At 36.4% G+C, this 25,567-nt stretch overlaps 2 protein-coding genes across 2 annotated transcripts; both read left to right on the plus strand.

The window, feature by feature from the left end:
* Positions 1 to 1,397: 1,397 nt before the first annotated feature.
* On the plus strand, positions 1,398 to 21,099 carry LOC144560260 (disease resistance protein RPP13-like). Its single transcript, XM_078309425.1, has 4 exons — positions 1,398 to 1,993; positions 9,517 to 10,299; positions 14,052 to 15,338; positions 20,967 to 21,099. The coding sequence occupies exons 1-4, from the start codon at positions 1,398 to 1,400 to the stop codon at positions 21,097 to 21,099; spliced, it is 2,799 nt and encodes a 932-aa protein (XP_078165551.1).
* Positions 21,100 to 24,295: 3,196 nt separating this feature from the next.
* On the plus strand, positions 24,296 to 25,268 carry LOC144560261 (putative disease resistance protein RF45). Its single transcript, XM_078309427.1, has 3 exons — positions 24,296 to 24,316; positions 24,489 to 24,644; positions 24,744 to 25,268. The coding sequence occupies exons 1-3, from the start codon at positions 24,296 to 24,298 to the stop codon at positions 25,266 to 25,268; spliced, it is 702 nt and encodes a 233-aa protein (XP_078165553.1).
* Positions 25,269 to 25,567: the final 299 nt, after the last annotated feature.

The following is a 25,567-nucleotide window of genomic DNA, read 5'->3' on the forward strand; positions in this document are numbered from 1 at the left end:
TTCGCGTTCAAATCGTTCATTACGAATCTCAGAGTTGCATACTCCTTATTAATTGCGGCCCGTTGTAAAAAATAAATACTATCATTGTTAATAAATCTTGGAAAAGATGGAAATTATGTATATCGATCATACTGCACAATTAGCACCAATAAGCATCCGGAAAGATAATTCATCTTAATTTTAGAAATATTATTTTTTTAAGAGAACAATTTCATTAGTATTAAATAACTAATTTCAGATGTATATTATTTTTTATATCAAATTTTTATGGTCCATAATCCATCTAAAATCATTGACTTTATACCTATCTAAAAAAAATTGTAAAATAATATAAAAAAATATAAAATTTGTTCTCCGAGCACATTTCAATACGTAAATCATGTTCAACTCATATAAAAAGCTATGAGTTGGGCTATGGTTAGTTGTGAAGGAAGGCTTGTTTTACTTCGCGCTCATATCTCTGTTTTCAAAGTCCGAAGTGTCGATCCGAACCGTTTAACATGATTTACATATTGAAATGTGCTTGGATACCAAATTTTACATTTTTGGGGATTTTTTTACTATTTTTTTAGATGGGTAGAAAATTGTTGTTTTTGGGTGGATTATGGACCATTAAAAATATTGATTTTAAAAAATTCTAAACAATTAGTAATAAATTTTCAAAAAAAATAAAATTTGGTCTCCTAATGCATTTTAATATGTAGAACATGTTGAGCAGATCTGATCGACTTTTTGAATTTTCAAAAGTAAAAAATATGAACGTGAAATAAAACAAGCATCTTATTTCACAACTTTGCATATATAATCCAACTCATATATATACACACACACACATATGATATATATATTATGCATAGAGTAAGGCTACCATGCTTTGCAAATTAAAGTGTGTGTTTTAATTTGCGCTCATATCTCTAGTTTCAAAGTTTTAAATATTAATTCGAACTGTTCAAGTTGATATCCATATTAAATTAATTGTGCTTGGAGACCAAATTTTATATTTTTTTGAATTTTTTTTACTATTTTTTTAGAATTTTTGAAAACCACTGTTTCAAAAATTTGAACTGAGTCAACTCGAGATTCTCACCGACTCATAACTTGAGACGAAGTAAGAGCTAGACGATTCAAAATTCAGCACAATCTAAATCCAAACAATCCAAAATCCCAGACTACTCAAAGCTTGACCCAACCACCTCCCACTGAAAATTAAAAATCTACCAATTGTTTGGCTAATTTAAACTTCAGCCAAGCTCTCTATAAATAACCACTCATGCTGCTCTACTAGTCATCCTTGCAAACAGAGCTAATTCAGTTTAAACACCCAACCGCCACCACAAAAAAATAAAAATAAAATAATAATAATAAAAAAGCAAGACAGTTCCCACAATAGGAAATACATGGCGGAGGCAGTTGTGACCTATATATTGGGAAAGCTTGCTATATACCTGCTCGAGAAAGCTCGGGAACTGCGGGAAGTGCGTGGGCAAATCGAGCAGATGCAAAAGGACCTTCGCTTGATCCAAGCTTTTCTAAAAAATGCCGATTCCAAGCGTAACAGAGATAATTTGGTAAAAGAGTGGGTGAACCAGGTCAGAGACATGGCGCACAAAATAGAGGATGTGATAGATATCTACCTGGTTGAGATTGAAGAAAAACGTACAAAAACTTTCCGCTCGTCGACGGTTGCAGACAAATTTCTCAAGGTGGGTGGCGAGCTCAAAGAAATCATGAAGAATCTCAATGTGATTTGCCAGAGGCGAATCAACTTGGGAATTACGGATCTTGGTGCTGGTAGTGAAGAAAATGATCAGCCAGCTTTTAGGCCGGCAAAACCTTCTGATGTTGACGATTCACAAGTTGTTGGCCTTGAGGATGACAAGTGCATGATTATGAACCAGCTGTATGATAGAGACATTTCAAGGAGCACAGTGCTATCAATTTTGGGTACTGGCGGCCTCGGCAAGACCACCTTGGCTCAAAAAATTTACAAAAGGTGCGTGTGCTCTCTTTTAAACCTATTTTTTCTTTTAGATAGAAAGATAGAGGTCAAGCTTTTTAAAACTCATATGTTATCCTTTGTTTTGTTACTTGAGCAAAGGGTGGTTCTTTGTAAGCTGTGTAATTTTTTGTAGAACAATCTATAAGAACAAAATTGCTAAATCCGGAACCAATTTTTTTGTTGGAGGCGACAATGAGAAACGCACCAGGCGATTCCCAAGCGGCACCAGCGAAAACCCAAAACAAACCAAACATCAATGGAAACTCCATTAACACCATCCCCACCATACTACAAAGAATTCAGAAACCAAAACCCCACACAGTGCAACCTACATCCCCAACACAAACCAACATTAATGAAGCTTCCATTGATGGAAAAAAATTGAGAGGCGAAAAAAGAGACGACCAAGAAGGTCACCAAGGAGGCGACAAAAGAGACACAGCAAACGCACTGGCGGCGAAGATAGCAATCAAGGAGGCAACCAGAAAGGCAACGGAAAAGAGCATTCTCCAGCGCAAGGCAGAAATAGCGGCATTTAGATCAGCATCCTACGCTGAGGCACTGACAAAGGCCATCGGTAAAGAAGGAGTTAAAAAGGGAGGAAACCAGGAAACCAAACTTAGAGACCAGGACAGAGCTGGCGTAAGAAAAGAACAAACCATTAATGGTGAGGTTCAGAAAGTGAATAGACAAGACAACAGGGATACATGGAGAAACCGCATTCTTGATGAGGGATGGACAATTGTCAAAAGAAAGAAGAACAACACTCAACCAAAGCAAAGACCCATGCCGCAATTAAGACAGTGGAAAGAAAATCTTCTCAAAGAAGGACGCTGCTTCAAATGCTTGGCAAAGGGGCACAGAAGCTTTCAATGCAAGGGAAAAATTAAATGCCTTAAGTGTTCTCTTATAGGCCACACGGCAAGCAGCTGTCAAAAACAACAACACACACCAACCATCAACAGGGAGGTTGACAGAGAAGTAAAAGCTCAACAGGGGCCTATAAAGGAGAATAACAAAGCCAAACCAGAATACAAAACCCACACAAAGCAAAACCATCAAAGGGAAACAAAGAGAGAACAAGCGAAGGAAAAAACAAAGGAGAAAATGGATCTCTTAGCAAACTGGCAAACCATGACCTTGAATGATCCCAAATACGTCAATGACAGTAGAGTTGAAGGTTTGAAGGTTTTTCTCCCAACCAGAGTGGGATTTGCACCGGGTTTAGAATTTCTCTACCGTTCAGCGGTTGTTCTGACAGGACCAAATCAAAACGATAGGCACCTGGCTCATAACCTCACTAGGAAACTAGCACACCATTTCTCAGCCAACCCCAGAAACATAAGAGTTTCTAAAATACCGGCAACAACTGGAGACTTTATTGCAATATTCCCAACTGTGGATATGTGCAAACAAGCCGTAGACATCTGTGCGTTTACCGTCATGCCGGGAGTGCATGTGCAACTAGCGGCTTGGACCCAACACACAGGGATGGTGTATGACCCCACCACGCACAAGGCACGCATCAAGCTTCACAATCTCCCCATACAACACTGGAATTGGGAAGACATAGCACAGCTCGTGTCGGGCTTTGGCTCACTAGAGAGGATGGCGCCTCTCTTTGTTAATGACAACTATGAAGATCTCACAATTCTGGTAGGCGTACACCATCCATTCAAGGTACCACCAACACTCTCAACAACAAAAGACCCCTCAGGAACAACAGTTGATGTTGAGCTAGAAGGGTGGATTCACAACTCTATCTTTGAATCCGAACCACCACACAATGAAGAGCACATGGATGAAAACCGAAATCAGGAAGGGGATGAAGATGAAGGTCGGTACTGGGAAGAGCAACTCAGAGGAGCAGCCAGGAGAGGGAAGCGAGTAGATTCATATGACTCTAGGCAACAATCCGGCCCGGTGACACAGTACAACCGGACGGAAAGACAGACACACGAAGGAGATGAGCCCCATGAACAACTGGAGAGAACAGTAATTGCATCTAAGGGAGGGGAATTTGGAAGTCTAGACCTCAAGGCTACAGAGGTGACAGTTTGCATCAGGCGTGTGAAAGGGGCAAACTGGCTTATTGGCACCAGCATTGAATGCAATGGTACGAAGGAGCAGAATATTAGGCTTATTCCCGTTATACCTACCCAGACGTGGCTACAAGACTTTGCTGCAATTAAGGTACTATTCACTGAACAAAAGATCAAAGTACAAGAAATACAGCTAGCAAAGAGAGGTCAAAAGGGAACAGAAACTGAAATCGACCTCCAAGGAGATAAAGAAATGCTAGTGAAGCAACTGGGCTTCAAATTGGGCCTTAAGGAAATACTAACAGGAGAGGCTCAAACACCACAGCAAAGCCCAAGAGGCATGGCCCAATCGAAATTAGAGAAAGCAAACAACACAGAGGGGAAAGAAGTAAACGGGCCAAATCTGGGCTCTGAATACGGCCTGAACGAATTAATATTAATTGGCGAGGACATTAACACACCTCCAGCAGAAATAGAATGTCAAGGAGAATACCAGTCGCAAAACAGGCAAGGAGAAAACCAGTCAGAAAGTGAAGGCCAAATTCACACCGACTCAGAGAGTGAAACGGACGGACCTCCACCGGGTTTTTCGGGACCACCAAAGTTCTGTAGCCCTGTCCTAAGAAGAAGTCCGAGACTCAGTCAAAAGAACACTGGGCCATATGTCACTCCTGAAGAAAGAGCAAGAAGGGTAAGTAAACCAGGCACCGTCTCCATCCTACAGGAAAGTGCAAAAAAGGCGGCCAAGACATACCAAGCACAGCTCAACTACTTCAAGACCAATGACCCGCTCTCAGACACGCAGGCGAACCTAGTAACCATGGCGGCGGGAATTAAGCTACAAGGGAAGATGGCAGAGCAGGTCAGGGACCTCCTGGTTAATTAAAAAAGGAGATACCATCAGTGATGGAGGAAAATTTTGTTTTTATGAATTATAAAACAAAAATAAAAATGATTAGTTGGAATGTGAGGGGGCTTAATGACAGGATCAAAAGATTGGCAATTCGAGAAACCATCTACCTTGAGAAACCAGACATACTGTGTCTCCAAGAAACAAAGTTGGCTTCTATAGATGAAAGATTAAAAAAAGAAATATGTGGCAGGAGACTTGATAAATATTCATACATACCGGCACAAGGTACAAGAGGAGGCATTTTAGTCGCATGGAGGCAACAGAGATTTCAGAAGATATCAGAGTGTCAAAAGAATTTCTCTTTAACAATAGAATTCAAAGACACTTTGATGGAGCATCACATCATCTTCACAGGGGTATACGGCCCAACTAGTGCCACAGTAAGAAGAACTTTTTTCCAAGAACTAGAAGAGATAAAACCAAATGTAGACATTCAATGGATCCTTTGTGGCGACTTCAACACAACCATGGACACACAGGACCGAAACAGTAACACTCAAGATTGGCGATGGCCACTGGCATTCACAAATCTAATTCAAGACCTAGAGCTGCAGGACATTAGAATGAATGGAAGGCGGTACACTTGGTCTAATACCCGACAACAACCTGCAATGGCCAAGTTAGACCGCTTCTTATTCTCAACACAGTGGATTTCACAATTCCCCAACACAAAGCAAAGAACCTTACCAAACACCAATTCAGATCATTGCCCTGTTATGATTGAAGCATTAACAAACTTCAAAAGATCAAAGGTGTTCAGATTTGAGATGTTTTGGTTCAAAATTCAAGGCTTCACTGAGAGGGTAACCGATGAGTGGCGACAGCTGCCAACAGCACAAACACCTCAAGAGATGCATGATAAGTTACAAAAATTACAGAAAGGCTTACAAGCATGGGCAAAGGAGAAGGGGGGAAGTGTAAGAAGACAACTTGAAGTTTGTAGACAATATATAGGTTGGGTAGACCAAGTAGAAGAAGCAAGAACACTCACAGATAGAGAAAAACATATCAAGGCACTGATAAAAATGAGATTCACTCAATTAGCAGTGTGGGAGGAGGATATGTGGAAACAAAGAGCAAAAACGAAATGGGAAGTGGAAGGTGATCAAAACACAAGGTATTTTCATGCTTTTGCCTCCAATTCAAAAACAAGGAATACCATTGGGAAAATACAAATAGATGGACAGACATACACAGATCAAAGGGATAAGGCTGATGTATTCAGAGATTTTTATATTCAACTAATGGGCACGACCCATGAGCAAGAGTGCACGGTACAATGGGAACATTTGTATCCAACGAGAACAGATTTATCAAACTTGGCAAGGAAAATAACAGAAGAAGAAGTAAGAGAAGCAATCATGTCATGGCCCAACAATAAAGCTCCTGGACCCGACGGGTTCTGTGGAGAATTCTACAAAAGGTTCATAGATCTCTTAATCCCAGATATCACAGCAACATTCACATATGCTATGAACCAAAACTGCACCTTATACCCATTGAACTCTTCAATCATGACCTTGCTGCCAAAGACAGAAAACCCAACGAACCCAAGGGATTTTAGACCGATAAGCTTAGTACATTCCATGCAAAGAATTCTATCTAAAACCTTGGCCAATCGAGTGCAAGGGCACATGAATAACCTACTACATCAATCACAGACCGGTTTCATGAAAGGTCGACAAATTACGGAAGGTTTCATCTACGCGCAAGAAATACTACACTATGCAAAGGAAAATAACATACCCTTAGGCATCTTCAAAGCAGACGTGCACAAGGCATTCGACACACTTAGTTGGTGGTTTTTATCAGAGGTAATGACCAATCTCGGCTTTCCACAAGCATGGGTCTCATGGATAATGCGCCTGGTGCTCCAAGGTTCGTCACAAATCATGATCAATGGCCTAATTGGAAGGAAAATCATATTAAAGAGAGGAGTACGCCAAGGTGATCCGATATCTCCATTATTATTCATCATTGCGATGGATTTTATTCCGAGATGGATGCAAAAATTAATGAATATAGGAGCTATACAGATGCCAATAGAAAGGATGCAACCATCACTCCTTTACGCTGACGATGCACTGTTCTTCATTAAGCCGGACATACAACAACTCCAAGTTCTTAAAATTGTACTTATAGCATTTGGAGATGTATCGGGCCTCAAAATAAACCTGGACAAATCAGAGTTGCTTGCTACAAGGACAGACCCGCAAGAGACAAGACAACTAGCAGCACACTTGGGATGCAAACAGACCCCATTCCCATTCAAATACCTCGGATTGCCTTTGTCGGATTCAAGGCTGCAAAGACAAGATTTCATTCCACTTATACAAAAGATCAATGCAAGGCTCAGCGGCTGGACCTCCAAGCTACTATCTATAGCCGGAAGAATAGTACTTATTAATTCTGTGCTATCAGCCATACCGATCTATTTCATGTCGGTTTTCAGTTTGCCAAAATGGGTATTACAGGAACTAGAAAAAACAAGAAGGAATTTTTTGTGGCAAGGGGCAACACAAACTGAGAGGAAAATACACTTAGCAAACTGGGAAATGATATGTAAACCAAAGAAGATAGGGGGTTTAGGAATTATAGAATTATCGGCTTTCAATCAAGCACTACTAGTCAAATGGCATTGGCAATGGCAATCGGCTGAACAAAGGCTGTGGAAGGGGCTCTTCCAAACATTATACTGTACAGACAACACTAATGGAGTGGACAACTCATACCTGTTCAGAGCACATTTGAAAGAAATCACACAATTTTGTCAGTGCTTTTTCTTAAGAGTACAGGGAAGAGGAGATACTGTGCGTTTTTGGGATCAAGATTGGGGAATAGGGGTATTAAAAAATAAATTTGATATCCTATATACCTTTACTGTGATACCGGCTATGACCTTGCAACAAGCGACGCAATCAAACAGTGCAGTGCAAATGTTTAGGCCGATACTGTCAATTGAAGCAGTGCAACAGCTCCAACTGATGCTATCCGAAGTCAACCTATACAGCACAAAAAGAAGGGAGCAACGATTCATAGATCAAGGTGCAGATAGTGTGATATGGAAGATGAAAGAAAATGGCATTTTCAAAGTCAAATCAGCTTACTTTGTAATGCAGGATGGTCCGAGGATAAAATCACAAGTTCAGACAATATGGAAGCTTACGGCACCACCAAGATACAAGGTTTTCACTTGGCTGTTAATACACAATAAAATTCTGACAACTGAAAATTTGAAAGTAAGAGGATACAACATAGCAGGGATCTGTTACATGTGCTGGCAAAACGATGAGACAACAAGGCATTTATTTAATGAGTGCCGGCAAACGAAGCCAATCTATGAAGGAGTATTGCAAGAGGGAAGTGGCTACACGCCAGGACAAGATAACATAGCTATGTTAACAGCAACAAGTGTTAGAAGGAAGGATAGAGAGTTGCTGCTTATAACAAACTTCACGGTTTGGAGAGAACGTTGTACCAGAATTTTCAGAAATGAGACGAAAGAAACGCAACAGCTGGTACAAGAGGCAGTAGAGCAATGGAAAGCTTCAACAAATACTCACCAAGACAGAACAAACATGCTGCGAGAAGTTAGATAATCATAAAACTAAACTGTTTTTAATTTCATCATTTTTTACTTTCTTTTCCGTTTTTGCCCTTTTGGGTCTTCATTGCCTCCACGCAATTATTTCTTTTCTTGTGTTTTCACAGGGTTTCTTCTCAGAAACCCAACCAATGTAACCGATTATGGTTAATGAAAATGAGGGCTAGACCCCGTTTAATTTCTCAAAAAAAAAATCCGGAACCAATGTCTAATTTTTAAAACTGTCCAAATTTGATCATTTGTTTAGATGAAATACTTTAATTCTTCAATCTAATCCGGCAAGGAATAGATCCATGGGTTCAGTGTAGTGGCACGAGCCCTTGTCCCTATTCCTGAGAATACCATTCAAAAGATATTGGAATGTACTGGGACACTTAAATAAAAAAAAATCAGGTAAGGAATAGTGAGACTTTATCATGAATTCTTCATTACTATTAACAATCAATTACGTAGAACAACCTGACACTTATTTTTTAATGTTGAACAAAATCCAGCCTGTTCGTTCTACAGAAAGTTATATGAAATAAATTCATGAAAATGGATTATAAAAAGGCTTTGCATGGTGGTTTATGCGGATGGAGAAAATTAAGTAGTGATGATTTCCAAACAAGCACGTAAAATAAAATACACACAATATAAGATTCAGATAATTTATTTCATAAATTAATCACCGTAATATGTACGCTTCAAAAAAATTAGCCTCTGTTTTGGTTAACAGCTTTTACAAGATTTGTAAGAATGGCTCCAATGTCATTTATTCACAAAAGACATAAGTCACATAATTAATTATAATATTATTAGTTCTTTACGAATATAAATTTGGTACAAAGTTTGGTCCAACAAATCTTCTTTAAAATCTAAATAATAAATCAGACAATCATGGAAAAGATCCCCAATATAATTTTCTCTTTCTGTTGCTTCTTTTCTCGACATAACACATTCATTTTTGTTATCACAGTGCGGAACTGGAGGGGCAATTTGATTGTCTCACATGGCTGTCTATTTCTCAAAAGTTCAATTTGAATAATCTTTTGAGAGATATTCTTTACTCAATTGAACCTCAAATGAAAGATAAGAGTCCACCTGTATCAGACGAGGTTATACTAGAGAAACTTAAGAGCTCCTTGGGATGCAAGAGGTACTTAATTGTCCTAGATGATGTGTGGACAATTGAACTTTGGGAGAGAATGAAATTAGCATTACCCGATGTGAACAAAGCGAGCCGCGTGATAATTACCACCAGATCGCTCGATGTTGCTAAAGCAGCAGATTGCAATACAAAACCATATAAACTCCATTATCTAAGTGATGCTGAGGGTCTAGCTCTCCTCTTCAGAAACACATTTCAAGAAGATGTGCAACCTGAGAATTACCCTCATCTCTTGGAAGTCGCCAAAAGATTAACGAAAAAATGTGGTGGGCTACCCTTGGCATTGGTTGTGCTCGGCAGTATCCTTAGAACACGAGATCGCACCTACTATGCTTGGAGTAAGGTGGAGGACACCATGGATTGGCATGACAAAGATGGGGAGAAGTGCATGAAGATTCTAGCCTTGAGTTACAAAGACTTGCCTCACTATCTCAAACCATGTTTTCTTTATTTTGCTTCTTTTCCTGCAAATCATAAGATTTTGGGAAAGCATGTTACAAGAATGTGGTTGGCTGAAGGATTTGTACCGAATGATGGAGCTGGAACAATGGAGGACAGAGCCGATGAATTCCTTGAAGAGCTAGTGCACAGGTACATAGCTTTTCAGTTCTATTTTTTAAGGTACAAAAGGAGTCCTGAAATTTAATTACAAAAGCTGGTGTCTAGTCTCATGATATTCAGACCAACTTTACAAACATACAATTGTATAGCCAAAACCCAAAGCAAATTAATTCCTCTCAAAATACTCATCCTAAATTCAACCACTACCCGGTTTAAACGTTAGCTTGTGTTTGTATAACAAATATTGTAGTTTAATGCGCAACTTAAAGAAGTTGCTGAATGAACAGTAAATAGAAAGGCTAAAACAATAAGAAGCTTCATAATTGATATCTGTATATATTTATATTTTTGTGCTATTTGGCGAGATAATAAGTGTGGTCAGGTGGGTAAAACTAGAAAGCCCTGGTGAGCTATAAATTCTTGAAAAAAATTGATTTCTGGGCACAAAACCGTCTGTTAGGAAAATATTACAAAAATAGAAATTTTTGTTTGTCAATGCTTCCTAGAATAGATACAACCTGCATGGTTGTCATGAGCATAATTATAGGCTTGATAACTTGATATTGACATAGTAACGGATCATGTCGAAGGCACCGTATGCATGCAGGAGTCAAAGACGGGTGGCAGTTCAGACTCTCTTGAAAATTACAATAAAGTTAATAAAAAAATATTTATTTTACAATTATTTCTTGAAAATTACAATAATATGCTTATAGTTCAACTGTAAAACTACATTAGAATTGAAATTCAACGAGAAAAAAGGAGGAATATTGCAATTAAATTGTACAAAGAAATTTAAACACCTATGACTTAGAGGTAATTAATTTATAGTTGAGTTATTTCAATTATTAAGAAGAAAATATATATTGATAAGGATGAAATGTTTCCTTTGATTCTTTTTCCCGACCGAGTGCGGAATGTAAAGCAGTAATTTCTGCCCCTGCAACTAATAACAATCTGTGATTGGTCCAGATCAAGTGAAGAAAAAGTGAGGTAAAGAAGAAAAGGAAATAATGGAAATGAACGTACCATTTTTTTCATTCTTTTATTTGATATCACTACTACAAAAAAGGAGATTGCACACGGACATAAATGGAGGAGCTACACGGATTTTCTGCCGTGTACGCTGTGAGGGTGTAGAAATCCTTGTAAACAGCCGTGTACAATTCCTTACCGAGCTACACGGATTATTATATAAACAGCCGTGTATGATTACTATTTCTACACGGACGTTTAATTAAATACCCGTGTACAATTCCTTGCCAGTGTCGCTCTCCATTACCGAGCTACGCGGATTATTACATAAACAGCCGTGTACAATTCCTCTTTCTATTAGCTAAATATTCGTGTAGTTCTCTTATATTATTATTTTATTTTGTTGTGCCGAAATAGTATCTCGGCCCGAGAATTTTCACAAGTTCAAGTTTTTAATCAATATGCAAATAAAATAAATTTTTTATTTCTTGTGCCGAGATGAGATGAGAATTGGAGAAAAAATATCATTTTTTTTTTCTTGTGCCGAGATGAGAATTGGGCACTCAAATAATATAAATCCGTGTAGCTCCTCCATTGTGCCGAGATATAAATCAACTTATATTATTAGAATTGTGCCAAGATATAAATCAATTTATATAAATCAACTTATATAAATATAAAGCCGTAATATAAATCAACTTAAGTTAAATCATGGAATAGATTTAGAGGAAGATAGAATCATGGAAATCAACTTATATTATTAGAAAAGTATCAATTTTTTTTCCTTGTGCCGAGACGAGAATTGGGCACTCATTTTTTTCCTTGTGCCGAGATGATAATTCGGCACCCTTTTCTTGTGATTTTACGGCTAACAAGTGCATGTGAGAGTAATAGATTTCCTGCAATAAAATCAACTTAATATAAATCATGGAATAGATGACCCTTTTGTATTACTAGTTGTTTGTTCGTAATATTAGAGGAAGATAGAGATGAGAAATACAAATTAACAGGAAATTAGAGGAATATATATATATACATGACTAACCTTAGAGGAGAAATACAAATTAACTTCAAAGATCTCAGATCCAGCCTCCTTGTGCACAGAAATCAGACCGCAAGAGAGAGAGAGTATTAATTGATCAAAACGGCGCTGGAAGGAAAAGACCTTTTATATAACCAAAACCCTAAAAAAACCGTTCTACACGGCTCTTTATTAAACGTCAGTGTAGCTCTCTCAAGGCTTTCTACACTGTTATTTAAACAATGTGCAGTGTACAATTCCTACCTTTCTACACGGTTCTTTAATAAATATCCGTGTAGCTCTCTCAAGGATTTATACACTGTTATTTAAACAACAATCCGTGTACAATGTCTACCTTTCTACACGGTTCTTTAATAAATAGCCGTGTAGCTCTCTCGAGGTTTTCTACACTGTTATTTAAACAATAATCCGTGTACAATTCCTAATAAATGTCCGTGTAGCTCTCTCAAGGCTTTCTACACTGATTCTTTAATAAATATTCGTGTAGAAATCCCACAGTTATTTTGGACTTTCAAAAAAACCTATTTTGTACACGGTTTTTATATAAAATTGTCAAATCCATGTACGATGTGCAGTGTACAATGACCATTTCTGTAGTAGTGTATTGTGGTTCATCCGTTACACTAATTTGAAGAATAACAAAACGAAAGCTTTAGGATGTTATAGTCAGGACAAATTTAAGAAGAATCTCCACTAACTTACTCATCTGTCATATTTTGAAACAAATAAAAACAATTTATTCTGTTTTCTTTGTGTCTCTTCTTGCCCCTCTTCCTATACCCTCCTTTCCAACCAAATGTAATAGTAGATCTAAAAATACATAACCGATCGACTGTACCAATTAAATTAAATTAAAAATCAATTTAGTAAGTTACAAGTAAAAATATACATGACAGATATTTTTATTTTAGAAAAAAAAAAATGAAAACAAGTGCATACAGGCTCTATATTTATTTTTGGGGATTACAACTTGTTACAAGTCAAGTTTAGTCAGTTTAATGTAAATCACGTATGTTTTAATATAATTTTCGGAAAATTAACCAGTTTTCTTTGGCGCTGTCACATGTGTGCTAAATTTTACCAAAAATTTACATTAGCTATTAGGAGTGCATAATTACGTACGAGATGCCAGGTAAAGGCACGGAGTGTAATTAACGATCGACAGCTTATTGTACAGTGCTTATTAAAACGTATTTTTCTATCGCTGTCTGAATAACAAATTAATAGGAGTTAGGCTAATACGACACTAGTGTTATTTCAAACTAAATAACACCACATCTTAAACCGTTAGATCTGCTTTAATATTCGTAATATCCGCTTTTACTGATCAAGCACTTCATTTTGTACGAATATTAAAGCAGATCTAACGGTTTAAGATGTGGTGTTATTTAGTTTGAAATAACACTAGTGTCATATTAGCCTAACTCAATTAATAGCATGTGAAGTATTAGTGAAGTCTATATATGAACCTTAAATAAAGAGGACAAGTTATTCTTAATTGCTTCACAGTGAGCACAAATTAATTTATAATGCAACATAATATATATATATAGCCGAGTAACATTTTTTTTATTAAAATTTTATGCTTGACCCCCCATTTATGTTTGATCTCCATAATCTAAAAGTCTGACTCCCCCCTCCTGTAACCAATTATCCATCACTTTTTTTTTTCATCTTATTATGTATAAAGAAATACCTACATATTCATAAAAACAATATATTCCTTTTCTTGGATATCAATTTTGTTTGGATAATACTGTTGCAGGTGCTTAATTGAAGTCACTAAAAAATCTTGGAACGGCTACTGCAAATATTGTAGTATGCATGGTCTTTTACGGGACCTGGCTATCCATGTAGCCAAGGAGGAGAACTTCTTCACCGTATTCTCAAATGCACAAGGTGTTAACCAGCTAGCTGCTAGAAAGCCTCGTCGTGCGGCACTGCAGTTTTGTACTCTTACAAAAGATGGCGTTTATTCGAAAAACACTCGTACGTTACTTTGCTTTGATTCTAATGATAGTGGCTTTAAACTACTAGATTATAGTGGCTTTAGACTACTTAGAGTGTTGACTTTGGAGAAAGTTGATATGAGCAAATTGGAACAGAGACAGTGGCCGAACAACTTGGTACACTTGAGGTATTTGGGTTTAAGAAAGTGTACTATTCCACAAGAAATATTTAAGAAGATTTTCTTCTATAATTTAGAAACCCTTGATTTAAAGGATTCGGAATTATTGCCTAAACAAGTAACTAAAAATTGGTCCGATATCATAATCCCAACCCTAAGACATGTATATGGTAGCATATATATTAGACGATGTTTACCACTAAAATGGGATCACCATACGAATTTACAAACAGTTAAGGATGTTGTACTACAAAGAGAAGTTGCCAAATTAGGATGTTGTATCAACCTACGTACATTAGGGATTTCCTACCAGTTTGGTCTAACTAATGAAATGGCTCTAAAAGAGTGGGCAAACCTCAAGGGTGTGCTGAGCAAGACAAAACAGTTGGTCTACCTTGGTATTACAACAACTGGGTTGCTACCATTTGGTGGTACAATAGACTTACCTTGTCATGAAAAGATACAAAAACTACATCTTGATGGAATTTGGGTAAGAAATATATGTGTTCTAAGTGTTGAGATGTTCCCAACAAACCTCACCAAATTGACGCTCCAATTATCTGGGCTTGAGGAAGATGTAATGCCCATATTAGAGAGATTGCAGAGCCTCAGGATACTTCATTTAGATTCTGACTCATATGTGGGAACTGAGATGATCTGTTCAACCGGAGGTTTTCCTAACCTCGAAAAATTGAAGCTTGTAATGCTTCCGAATCTCTGTCATTGGGACATAAAAGAGAGAGCTATGCCCATCCTTACTCACATCGTAATTAATGATTGTAATGAGCTACACACACTTCCCAAGCTACAAAATGTGCGGACACTTCAAGAGCTATTAGTAATTTGGCCCTCACGTGAGCTACATGAATCTATGCAAGAAAAAGATTTACACAAAATTGAGCATATTCCATCTGTGCGTATAAGGTGAGATCTCGTCTTGATTTGCTATTCATGTACTTTGCATTGCTGTATGTCTTTACTTTCGATTGTCAATGCTTTTCTATTCTTCTCATTGTAATTGATCTACTATTAATACTGGATTAATTATATTGCGCAGGAGTAATTAAGACAAATGACGACAAACAATAAAATGAGACTACAGAAAGAATGATCTATTATTTATTTCTGCGTAGAATCGGACAGTTCAATTTCGAGTCTCATGATTGTAAGTTTCATTTTTTTCCATGATTGCTAGGTCTAATTTTCTATCGTCTGTTTTGCAATTGTTTAATTGTAATTGTACTCTTATATATATTTTGCATGGATTTGGATTGGGTTGGGTTGTTGTGCTTTACTTCAATATTTTTGAAACATTATATTTGGTTTATTCTTCCTTCACCAATATTTTTTTTTTGACAAGTTAAGGTAAACATCATTCATACAAGTTAAATTGAAAGGTATTAATTGCCTAATTCTCCAAGTTATTACTCTTCACAAACAAACATAGAGCAAAGCTAGGGTGTGATGTGCTCTTACATAATACTTCGATATAAAAAAGGATGGATCAAAGAACCCCAATAAAATATAATAAAATCAATATAAGAAGACAAGCTCCGAGCCCAAATAAAAGTTCACATAAATCACTCATACATGATACATGGATGTTTTCTCCTTTCTGATAAATATCAACTACAAAAACAATAAGACTCAAATTACAGGAAATAAGAAAAATAATAATAATAAAATATTTTTTAACTTTATTTTGATTATATTGGATTCGATTAAGGGCTGAAACCATCATCGGTTTCTTCATCTTTTCTCTCACCTACTCTGGCTATTCTCGTTTGTAGATCAAATCGGGGTTGAAGTGTTGTAGCTCTCCACCCATTTATCTGAGCACGGGATCCAAATCCCTTAGCTCTCCTTAAATCCAATATATTTTTGTACCCATGTGCATAATTTCCATTTATGGCTTTCAAATATATTTTGTTTGTATAGTTGTATATCTCGGCATTTTTCTGAATTTTCTTATTCTTAGTTTGAGATTCCTAGGGAAACAAGGGGCTGAGGACTTATGTCTTCTTCATCCACAAATGAGGGGCTGGGCTTATGCTCTCTTCACTCATAAGTCACAACCAAAGTAGCTGGAGTCTGGTACTCCCAATCTCAAAGGCACTGGTGAAAGCATTTGTTCAATCGTTTTGCTAAAATGAGGTCATTCTATAAAAATGGCCTTATTATTACTAACTTTTACGAACTTTTATTAATTAAACAAGGGATTTATCGATCAGGATAAATCAAAACATATATAAATTTTACAAACTTTATTCGTTGAACTAAGGTCAAGCGTAGTCCAGACTCCGGAGGAGGGTGGCTTTCTGGCCAAGACGAGAGCGGTGACAGTAACAACAAATTCCATAAATCATGACAATGCTGACCACCAGGACACAAATTTGTCGTTGCCGGAAAATCTCTGACAGGATCGGAAGTCCTAACCGGGTCTTAACCCTAATTCGAATGGAACCCGCTAATAAAACAAACCCAAAAGAACCATGAAACATGGCGCAATCGTAATGACGAGGCACAGGATAACTCCTCTGGTCAGCAAAATGGAGATTTTTTTTTTTATTTTGGAAGGACCGAAAAACAGGCCTAGAAAAGAAAGGTATAAACTGGGTTGAAGTCATGAAGCAGCCCAAAACGAAGAAGCCCAGAGAAATGAAGAAAAACCCAGAAAACTTCATGATGAACTTCGGAAGGCCTGTAAAGAAACTATTTTGCAGAAAGAACCCTATGAGTCTGAAGAACTCAAGAGAGTTCCCCTGATGGATTTAAAACTTGCACAAGAGCTCTAAAAGACTTGAAAATCACAGAAAGGGCCCCTCTGTTTTTAATATTCATATAAATTTCAAGAGATGTGCAGAAAATCCACAAAAAATGTGTAGAGACTTAGAAAATTTATATAAATTACTAAAAACCATCTGGAAATTCACATTGAATATACAAAGACTCAGAAAATTTATATTAATTATCTGGACAACCAGAAATTTCATACAATACAGCTGGAGATTCAGAATTTGTTGCGACTTGTCATGTTCTGATGGGATGGTTTAGCCTTCAATCGTTTTCTCAGCAGTAGTGACGAAAGATTCTTGTCAAACATAAAAAGAGACTGGACAAAGTCGGAGCTTTGTGCAAGTTGCGGATGGGGACATTGGGCCTTGCTCCGAAATATTTCAGCCCAGTATAGGAGAAGTCATGCCCCCCAAATAAATCAGCCGTTTGGAAAACTTGGACCTAAAAGTTTCAAATTTTTTAACAATTATAAAGTAGGGTTAAAATGCTATATTGTCTAATAATATCAAAAGTAGTTTATAAATTTTAAGATAGGTATTTTGAGATTCTTAAAATTTGTAAACTACTTGTGAAGTTATATGAGAATTTTTTTTTTTTAGATTCGAATCTCAAATAATGCAACTAATGATTTCAACTATCAACTTTTAATAATGCAAGAACCAAACTTATATGAGAGCTCAAAATTATCAATATAATGGTAATTTATAATAGGAAAATACTTTAGCAACGTAACAAATTAACAATGGAAATAAGTTTCATTTGACTAGGTCTATGCCGTGATTTTAATCAATCGAGCAACGTAAAAGATGAGGAAATTTTGGGATAGCCCATAATTTATCAGTGTGAATTCATGAAAGGTAAAAGATATATAAAAGAAAACCGCGTAAATTTTGTTCTACGTAAAGACTAATGCATAAACTACTTGTGGTTGTCAAAAAAATTCCTAGTTTGTGATTTGATTGATTTCAATTTGATTTGAAAAAAATTGCAATTAATTCATTCAATTGAAGTTCGTTCTGAAAAAATCAAACCAGTATGGTTCAAATCTTATTCAAACTCAAACTAGGATAAGTTTGATTTGGTTCGATTCGTTTGCAACCCTAGTAGTGTTTGTACACAAAAAAGTGATAACTGGAACTAGTTTTGCAAAAGCAAGATATTAATTACATGCATTAGATTATAAATCCTATCACACGCTTATAGTTGTCTGAACAAAAGCTACAAATGTGCTGTACCTATTAGTTGGTATAAAACAAACACTAATTAACAGATTGAAGATACAATACTGCTTTCTAATATATGTGTGAGAAATATTGCAAAATTGAACATATTTGATAACTTTGAACCCCCACATTAGAAATAATCAATATCCAGCTAGCAGTACAGACAACAGTTGATCTACTGGATTACTGGTACATTATCTGCTAAAGCATAAATTTGTAATTACATCAAAGTCTCTCCTTAAATACATCAAACCTTGGAGTTAGAGTCTACACAATAAATTAATCAACAAACAAACAAACAAACAAACAAACAAAAATGCAATTGCACATTTAAATCAGGCGAAATCAACTCTAGAGCTGAGAAGAATTAATGAACAAATATGGAAGTTGAGGGGCTGCAGTGAACACATTAAAAATAGTTCATGGGTCACTTTCTAACATACAGTGTAACACACAAGGCAAAGAACTAACCAAAGGAAACCAGCCACCACCATTTGCTACTTGGGGACCAGAGGTGATGCAGACTCATAAAAAGAAATAAACATGCATAGAAGTATAGAACAATTCTTCAGGTAACTAAGAAGAAAGTAAAATCAAGTCATGCTAATGCAATTACATAAGAAATAATATGCAATCAACTACATGCAATATTGAAATTCCTAGATACAATCCCACATACAACCCCAACTCATGAAATATCACTGTCATACAAGTATATATACCACATGCAGCAAAAATAAAACAAAAAACTTGAGGGGAGAGAGAGAGTATTTACATATTTGGTACCCCCCACACATACACACTACATGATGCCAAAAATGTCAAGAGACTAAAAATTAGCACTACACCATAGCAATAGAACTCTAAGATACAACATGTAAAATTATATTGACAATACCAATATCTGACGGACACAGTAAAGACTAAAGACTCATTGATTAGCAATAAATTTTTCCCAATAAAAATTACAAAATAAATCTCGTCCACGAAAAACTTCGACCCAAATCACATTTTTACCATTCTGAATAATATATGCAAAGTTATTACCTTCTTATCAAATGAAATAAAAATGAAATAAAAATGAACGAAAACAAAGAGTAACCTCCATTATATCTTCTCATCTATTAATTTCGCTCAAATAAGAACAATTTAAGAAGTTTCAATTATTTATTTTCTTTCGTACCCTCTTTCTCTATACTCCATCCAAACAGGAAATGTAATAGTAGATCTACATAACTAGGGCTGCAAACGAACCGAACCGAATCGAATCTGTCCTGGTTCGAATTCGAATTCGAAATTATTTCGAACCGAACCCAGTTCGAAATTGAATCTATTTCAAATCTAAAATGCGAGTTCGAATTTGGTTCGGTATAATTCGAACTAGTTCGATTTGATTCGAAATTAGTTCGAAATTGAGAGAAATTAGTTCAAAACTGACTGCAAAATCATTGATTGAAAAGGAGAGAAGGAGAGAAGGAGAGAAGGAGCCAAAACAAACAAATAAAGCGGCATAGAGTCTGGATTTCAAAATGAAAATGAGTACAAAATTGAGAAAAAGAATACTAAAAAAAAATGGTGGAGTCGGAATCGTGGGGGGGATGCGCAGTAAAGAAGTGGGAAGGGGAGAAACAGGTGGTGAGGTAGGAATTCGTTTCCTCTGAGATATCTCAAACTTTGTGTGATTTTATGGAAAATCCCAACCGTTTAAAGAGTTCTGCACGAATCTCAACGCACATAAAATACTGACCCGTACATCACCCCGAATAGGCACCGGACACGTCGGTCACGCAAAAGTTGAGATATCTCAGAGGATACTCACTCGTGAGGTAGAGAGGTGGGGTAGAGAGGTGGGGTAGAGAGGTGGGGATTGTTTGTGGTAAAACATGTACATCAAATCAAGTTGTATCCTTTCCGCTTTCAAAAAATTGTGAATCCCTTATTTCAAGCCAGACTCACTGTAAACAGACAATCCTCTAGAAAGGTTTTGCACATCTTGATGCTTTATAAGAATATATAACAAGTCTCTGACAGCATGAACCCACATGCCTTTCTTATTGTAATGACGATGTAGCAACTCGCATGACAAAGTGTAAGTTTTTCACGGAGATAGAAAATCCGAATTTCAATTTCTTCTACCTCTTATTTCCTTTCCCGTCCCCAAAGATTTATCACTGCTCTTAATCTTATCCCTCCTTTTAATTCCCCTGTTCGAGCTATTATCAGAACTGGCTGCAAATGAATCGAACCAAAAAAAAATTCGCGAACCTATCGAATCGAACCTGCCCTGGTTTGAATTCGAAATTAATTAATTTCGAATCGAACTGGTTTGAATTAATTTCGAACCGAATTACTTTCGAATCGAATTTTTTTCGAACTTTTTTGAATCGAACTCGAATCGAATCACGAATCTCGAATTTTTTGTGCACCCCTATACATAACCGATCGACAAGAATATATTTTGGAAAGTGTGAATTACTAAGATAGCAACTGCACGATCATTTTATAAAACAATATTTTTCTTATCTTTTTGCAGGTACTTGATTCAAGTCACAGAAAAATATTGGAACGGCGACTGCAAATACTACAAAATGCACGATCTTCTACGGGACTTGGCTATCCACGAAGCAAAGGACAAGAACTTCTTTACCTTATTCTCAAATTCATAAGATGTTAACCAGCTCGCTGCTAGAAACCCATGCCGTGTGGCCCTGCAATTTTGCACTCGTACGAGGGATGCCAATTCAGAAACCACTCATTCTTTACTCTGTTTTGGGCTATATTCATGGAAATATAGTTGGTATGACAAACCAAATTTTAGTGGCTTTAGACTACTTAGAGTGTTAACCATTGAGCATGTATACAATTTTGGTACAGAGTTGTCATATCCTGTGACAACCCGCTATGTATTTATACGTAAGACGTGAGTATACTACACACATCATCAAAAAAATAAAAATATACATATACTGCCACAAATTTATATATAAATCACACAAATATTTTATTGATACAAAGGACATAAATGAACACGGCTAATATATAAATGTCTCATAGCCATGTTCATTATATGTATTCAAACAAACAAAATAAGCAAACTAAGTGGCAATATAAAAGTTATCCTCGCTTTGCATTCCTGCTTTACTCCTCACCTCGCCTAGCCACGTTGCCTTCATCACCTGGAATCCACATAAATAAAGTGGTACGAATGAGAGCTTGAATGAAACTCTCTGTGCGGATTTTTAGTTCCAGCCCGGATCTTTGTGAAATTCACTTTAGATATTAAATGTAAATTTCTCATTCAAGTTCAATTAATGAAATCTATCCAATGATGCACCAACTTAGTTATTTAATCAAAAACATCTATTTTTCTTTTTAATTCACATTTCTTTTGTCTGACTAAGCGGTGCATCCAGCTTTCCGCTAAGTCTTGGTTGTCTAACTAGGCGGTGCATCCAGCTTTCGCTAGGTCTTGACTGTCTCATTAGGCGGTGCATCCAGCTTTCCGCTAAGTTTTGACCCGTGACAAGACCGTTTTTGCCTACAATCACGTTAACGAGGGGTCTAGTCGAACACCGGACCCAATGTATACATCCCAATATGCAAAACATATCGGCCCATGTTCACTGATCGTATTCTAGCCTTTTCTATTCACATATATCACGTTCATTTCAAAAATCCATTTCAATAACAATCATGGCATCTTTCATTAGATTTCCAAATGCACCATTCATCACATAACTATAAAATAATTTAACCAAAATGGTAAAGTAATTTAACAACTATCTAGGAAATACACCACACCTTGAATTTCGTAGGTTCCTCAAGCATACTCTTCACGTTCGTCACATTCCTCAATCTCTATTCTCGAACCTAATTTATTTAATTCAAAGTTTAATTAATGTAGTTTCTAATTAATAAATTTCTTACTGTTTAGTCATTTACAAATAATTGATAATAAATTTAAATTTACTGAAATACTAAATTAGAAATTAAATTAATAACCAAAATCTGGATAATTTTAAAGAAGATAGATACGAAATTATAAAATCATAATTAACTATAAAATACTTTTGTATGCTTAGGATATAACAGAGACTATATTTGATAAGTGAAAAGTTGATATAATATTAAATTGATTATGAATAAAATGCAAAAGAGTAAATAACTAATGGATATGATATATTACAGTAACGTAATGACAAAAATTTTAAGGATGAAATACATGTGAATAGAAACATAATAATTGAGATATTTTCATAGTAGGAAATATAGGCCGATACCGATACGAATCGGTCGATACGTATCAGTATCGGCCTACCCCGATCCGATTCTGAGCCGATCCTCACATAGCAAATTATAAAGAAAATGAAAAAAAAAACTCCGATTCTGAGCCGATACCGATCTGATACCCCGATCCCGTATCGGTATCGGCCGGGACCGATCCCGATCCCGATACCGATAATTCCTGCTATGAATATTTTGTAGAAATTAAAAACTACCGTATATGCTAATTAACAGATAAAACACATTATATATACCTAGAAAAGAAGGAGATACAACAACAGCGGATTGAAGAGGCTTTAAAACATAGGAGCTGATAATAGTGCCCGCGCTACAGTACCCGCACTGTACCCGCAGGGGGGACCACCAAAAATTAAATATTAAAATTTAACTGCACAATTCTAAAAAAAATTCCTAAGTATTAATACCTATGAACGGAAGTATTTATACATATGTACAGAAGTATTTATACTTATGATATGAACAATTTTTTATTGTGTGGATTATATAGCACCAAGATAACAATACCCGCGCTATAATACCCGCACTGTACCCACGCTACAGTACCCGCACAGTACTCGCGCTACAGTACCCGGGAACCACCGAAAATTAAATGTATAAATATAACTTCCTATGAGAACTACAAAAACTCCACAATTTGAATTTTTTTTAAAGTATTAATATTTATGCAATTTTCTCTTCCAAATGAGATCCATGATGACGTACTTTCAGGCTCGTCGTCACGCAAGTGTTTATATCTCGCCATACAAGTATTTATACCTTTGCAAGTATTTTTTACATATGACACTGAAAGTATTAATATCTAAATATTGAAAGTATTTATACTTATACACTGAAGTATTTATACCTATGAGGTCAACTATGTTTATTAAAGGAAAGTTGATGCGGAAATGATTGGGGAACTCGAAAAGAGATTATCATAACAAGTTACGCATCAAAGTATTAACATCTTACTTTTTTAAGTGCTAATATTTTATCTTCTAAGTATTTACATCTACGAAGGTATAAATATATAAGTATTTTTTATATATGACACAGAAAGCATTAATATTTAGACACATAAAGTATTTATATCTATGCATTGAAGTATTTATTTTTATGAGATCAACTATTTTTGTTAGAGAAAGATTGATGCGGAATTAGTGCCGGGACTTTGAAAGGAGAACTATATAATTAGTGGGGACCATAGAGAAAGAGTACTGCTGGGATTTTAGAATAATAATTAATTGAGACTATATAATATATTTTTAGAATAATAATTAGTGGACACAATATAATTAGTGGAGACCATAACACATTATTTTTTTAAGTTCGGGTACTGTAGCACGTTACTGTAGCGCGGGTACAGTGCGGGTACTGTAGCGCGGGTACAAAAATAATTATTCTTAAAACATAGAACATAGAGAGATAATATGGTTTATGATTATTTTCACAGAATAGGCGAAAGGGTGGGTTGATGTGAGAACAGAGAAGGAAGGAATATATCAGATATTTATAAAAAGGAAAGGTTTTCCCTGTAGAGGCGCATACAAAGGAATAAGCACACACAGGAGGCGTGAAATGATAATGAGGCGTGAAGAGGTTTTAAGTGATTTAAGCAGGAAGATAGTTGTGGGCTGAAATTTAATTAAGGAAATATGGGCTTTAGAAAATTAATTAATTAGATTGGGCTGAAGGCATATTATAAAAATTTGGACGGTATATAGGAAATTAATTGGACTAAGTCTAAGTTGTACTTTTAATTTAAATTTAGGTGGCGTTACAAGAGTGGCCGAAGGATTTGATACACTTGAGGTACTTGGGTTTTAGATACTGCAATAATTTGGGAAATATTGCACTATTATTCTTCAATAACCTTGAAACCATTGATTTGAAGGGATCACACGGATATAGATATTGTTCTGATGTGGTAATCCCAACTCTAAGACATATATATGGTCCTGATATATGTTTCGCATTAAAATGGGATCAACTTACAAATCTACAAACATTAAAAAGTGTGGAACAGGAAGAAGTTCCTAGATTAGGGTGTAGTACCAAAAAGTTGCGTACGTTAGGGATTTACTATGGGAGGAAGACAGATAGAGATGAAGAGTGGGAAACTCTCAAAGGTGTGCTGACAAGGACAACGGAGTTGGTCTCCCTTAGTATTAAAATGGGAATTGACGTGTTTAGGAACCGTTCCTATTATGTCTTGCTTCCATTTGGGAATGGTGGTACAAGAGGCTTACCTTGTCATGAGACAATACAAAGTCTACTTCTCCATGGAAGGTGGACAAACCTCGAACATTCTAGGATTACCTTGGTTCCAAGTGTTGAGATGTTCCCAACAAACCTCACTAAATTGACCCTCCATATATCAGGCCTTGAGGAAGATCCAATGCCCATATTTGAGAAGCTGCAGAACCTTAGGATACTTCGGTTACGTGGTGGATCATATGTGGGAACAAAGCTGATATGTTCAACTGGAGGGTTTCTTAAACTCGAAAAACTGGAGCTTCGACAGTTGAGGCATTTAACTGGACATAAATGAGGGAGCTATGCCTATACTCAGTCACCTCCAGATTGATGGGTGTTTAAACCTACTCGCTCTTCCCGAGCTGCAAAAGGTACGGAGTCTTCAAGAGCTATTAGTAGAGAACACTTCACCTGAACTACTTCTACGCACCCAAGAACAAGATGTATACAAAATTGAACATATCCCATTTGTGCGTATAACAAGGTCAGCTCTCAATGAGCCGTTGATTGTATGTTTATTGTAAGATTAAATTAAATGCTGATGCGTCGTTGATTGTAAGATTTCTTTTAGAGTTTCTCCGTCATTATTTACTG

This window comes from Carex rostrata, chromosome 10 (assembly GCF_964058835.1).
Source record: "Carex rostrata chromosome 10, lpCarRost1.2, whole genome shotgun sequence".
Lineage (NCBI taxonomy): Eukaryota > Viridiplantae > Streptophyta > Magnoliopsida > Poales > Cyperaceae > Carex > Carex rostrata.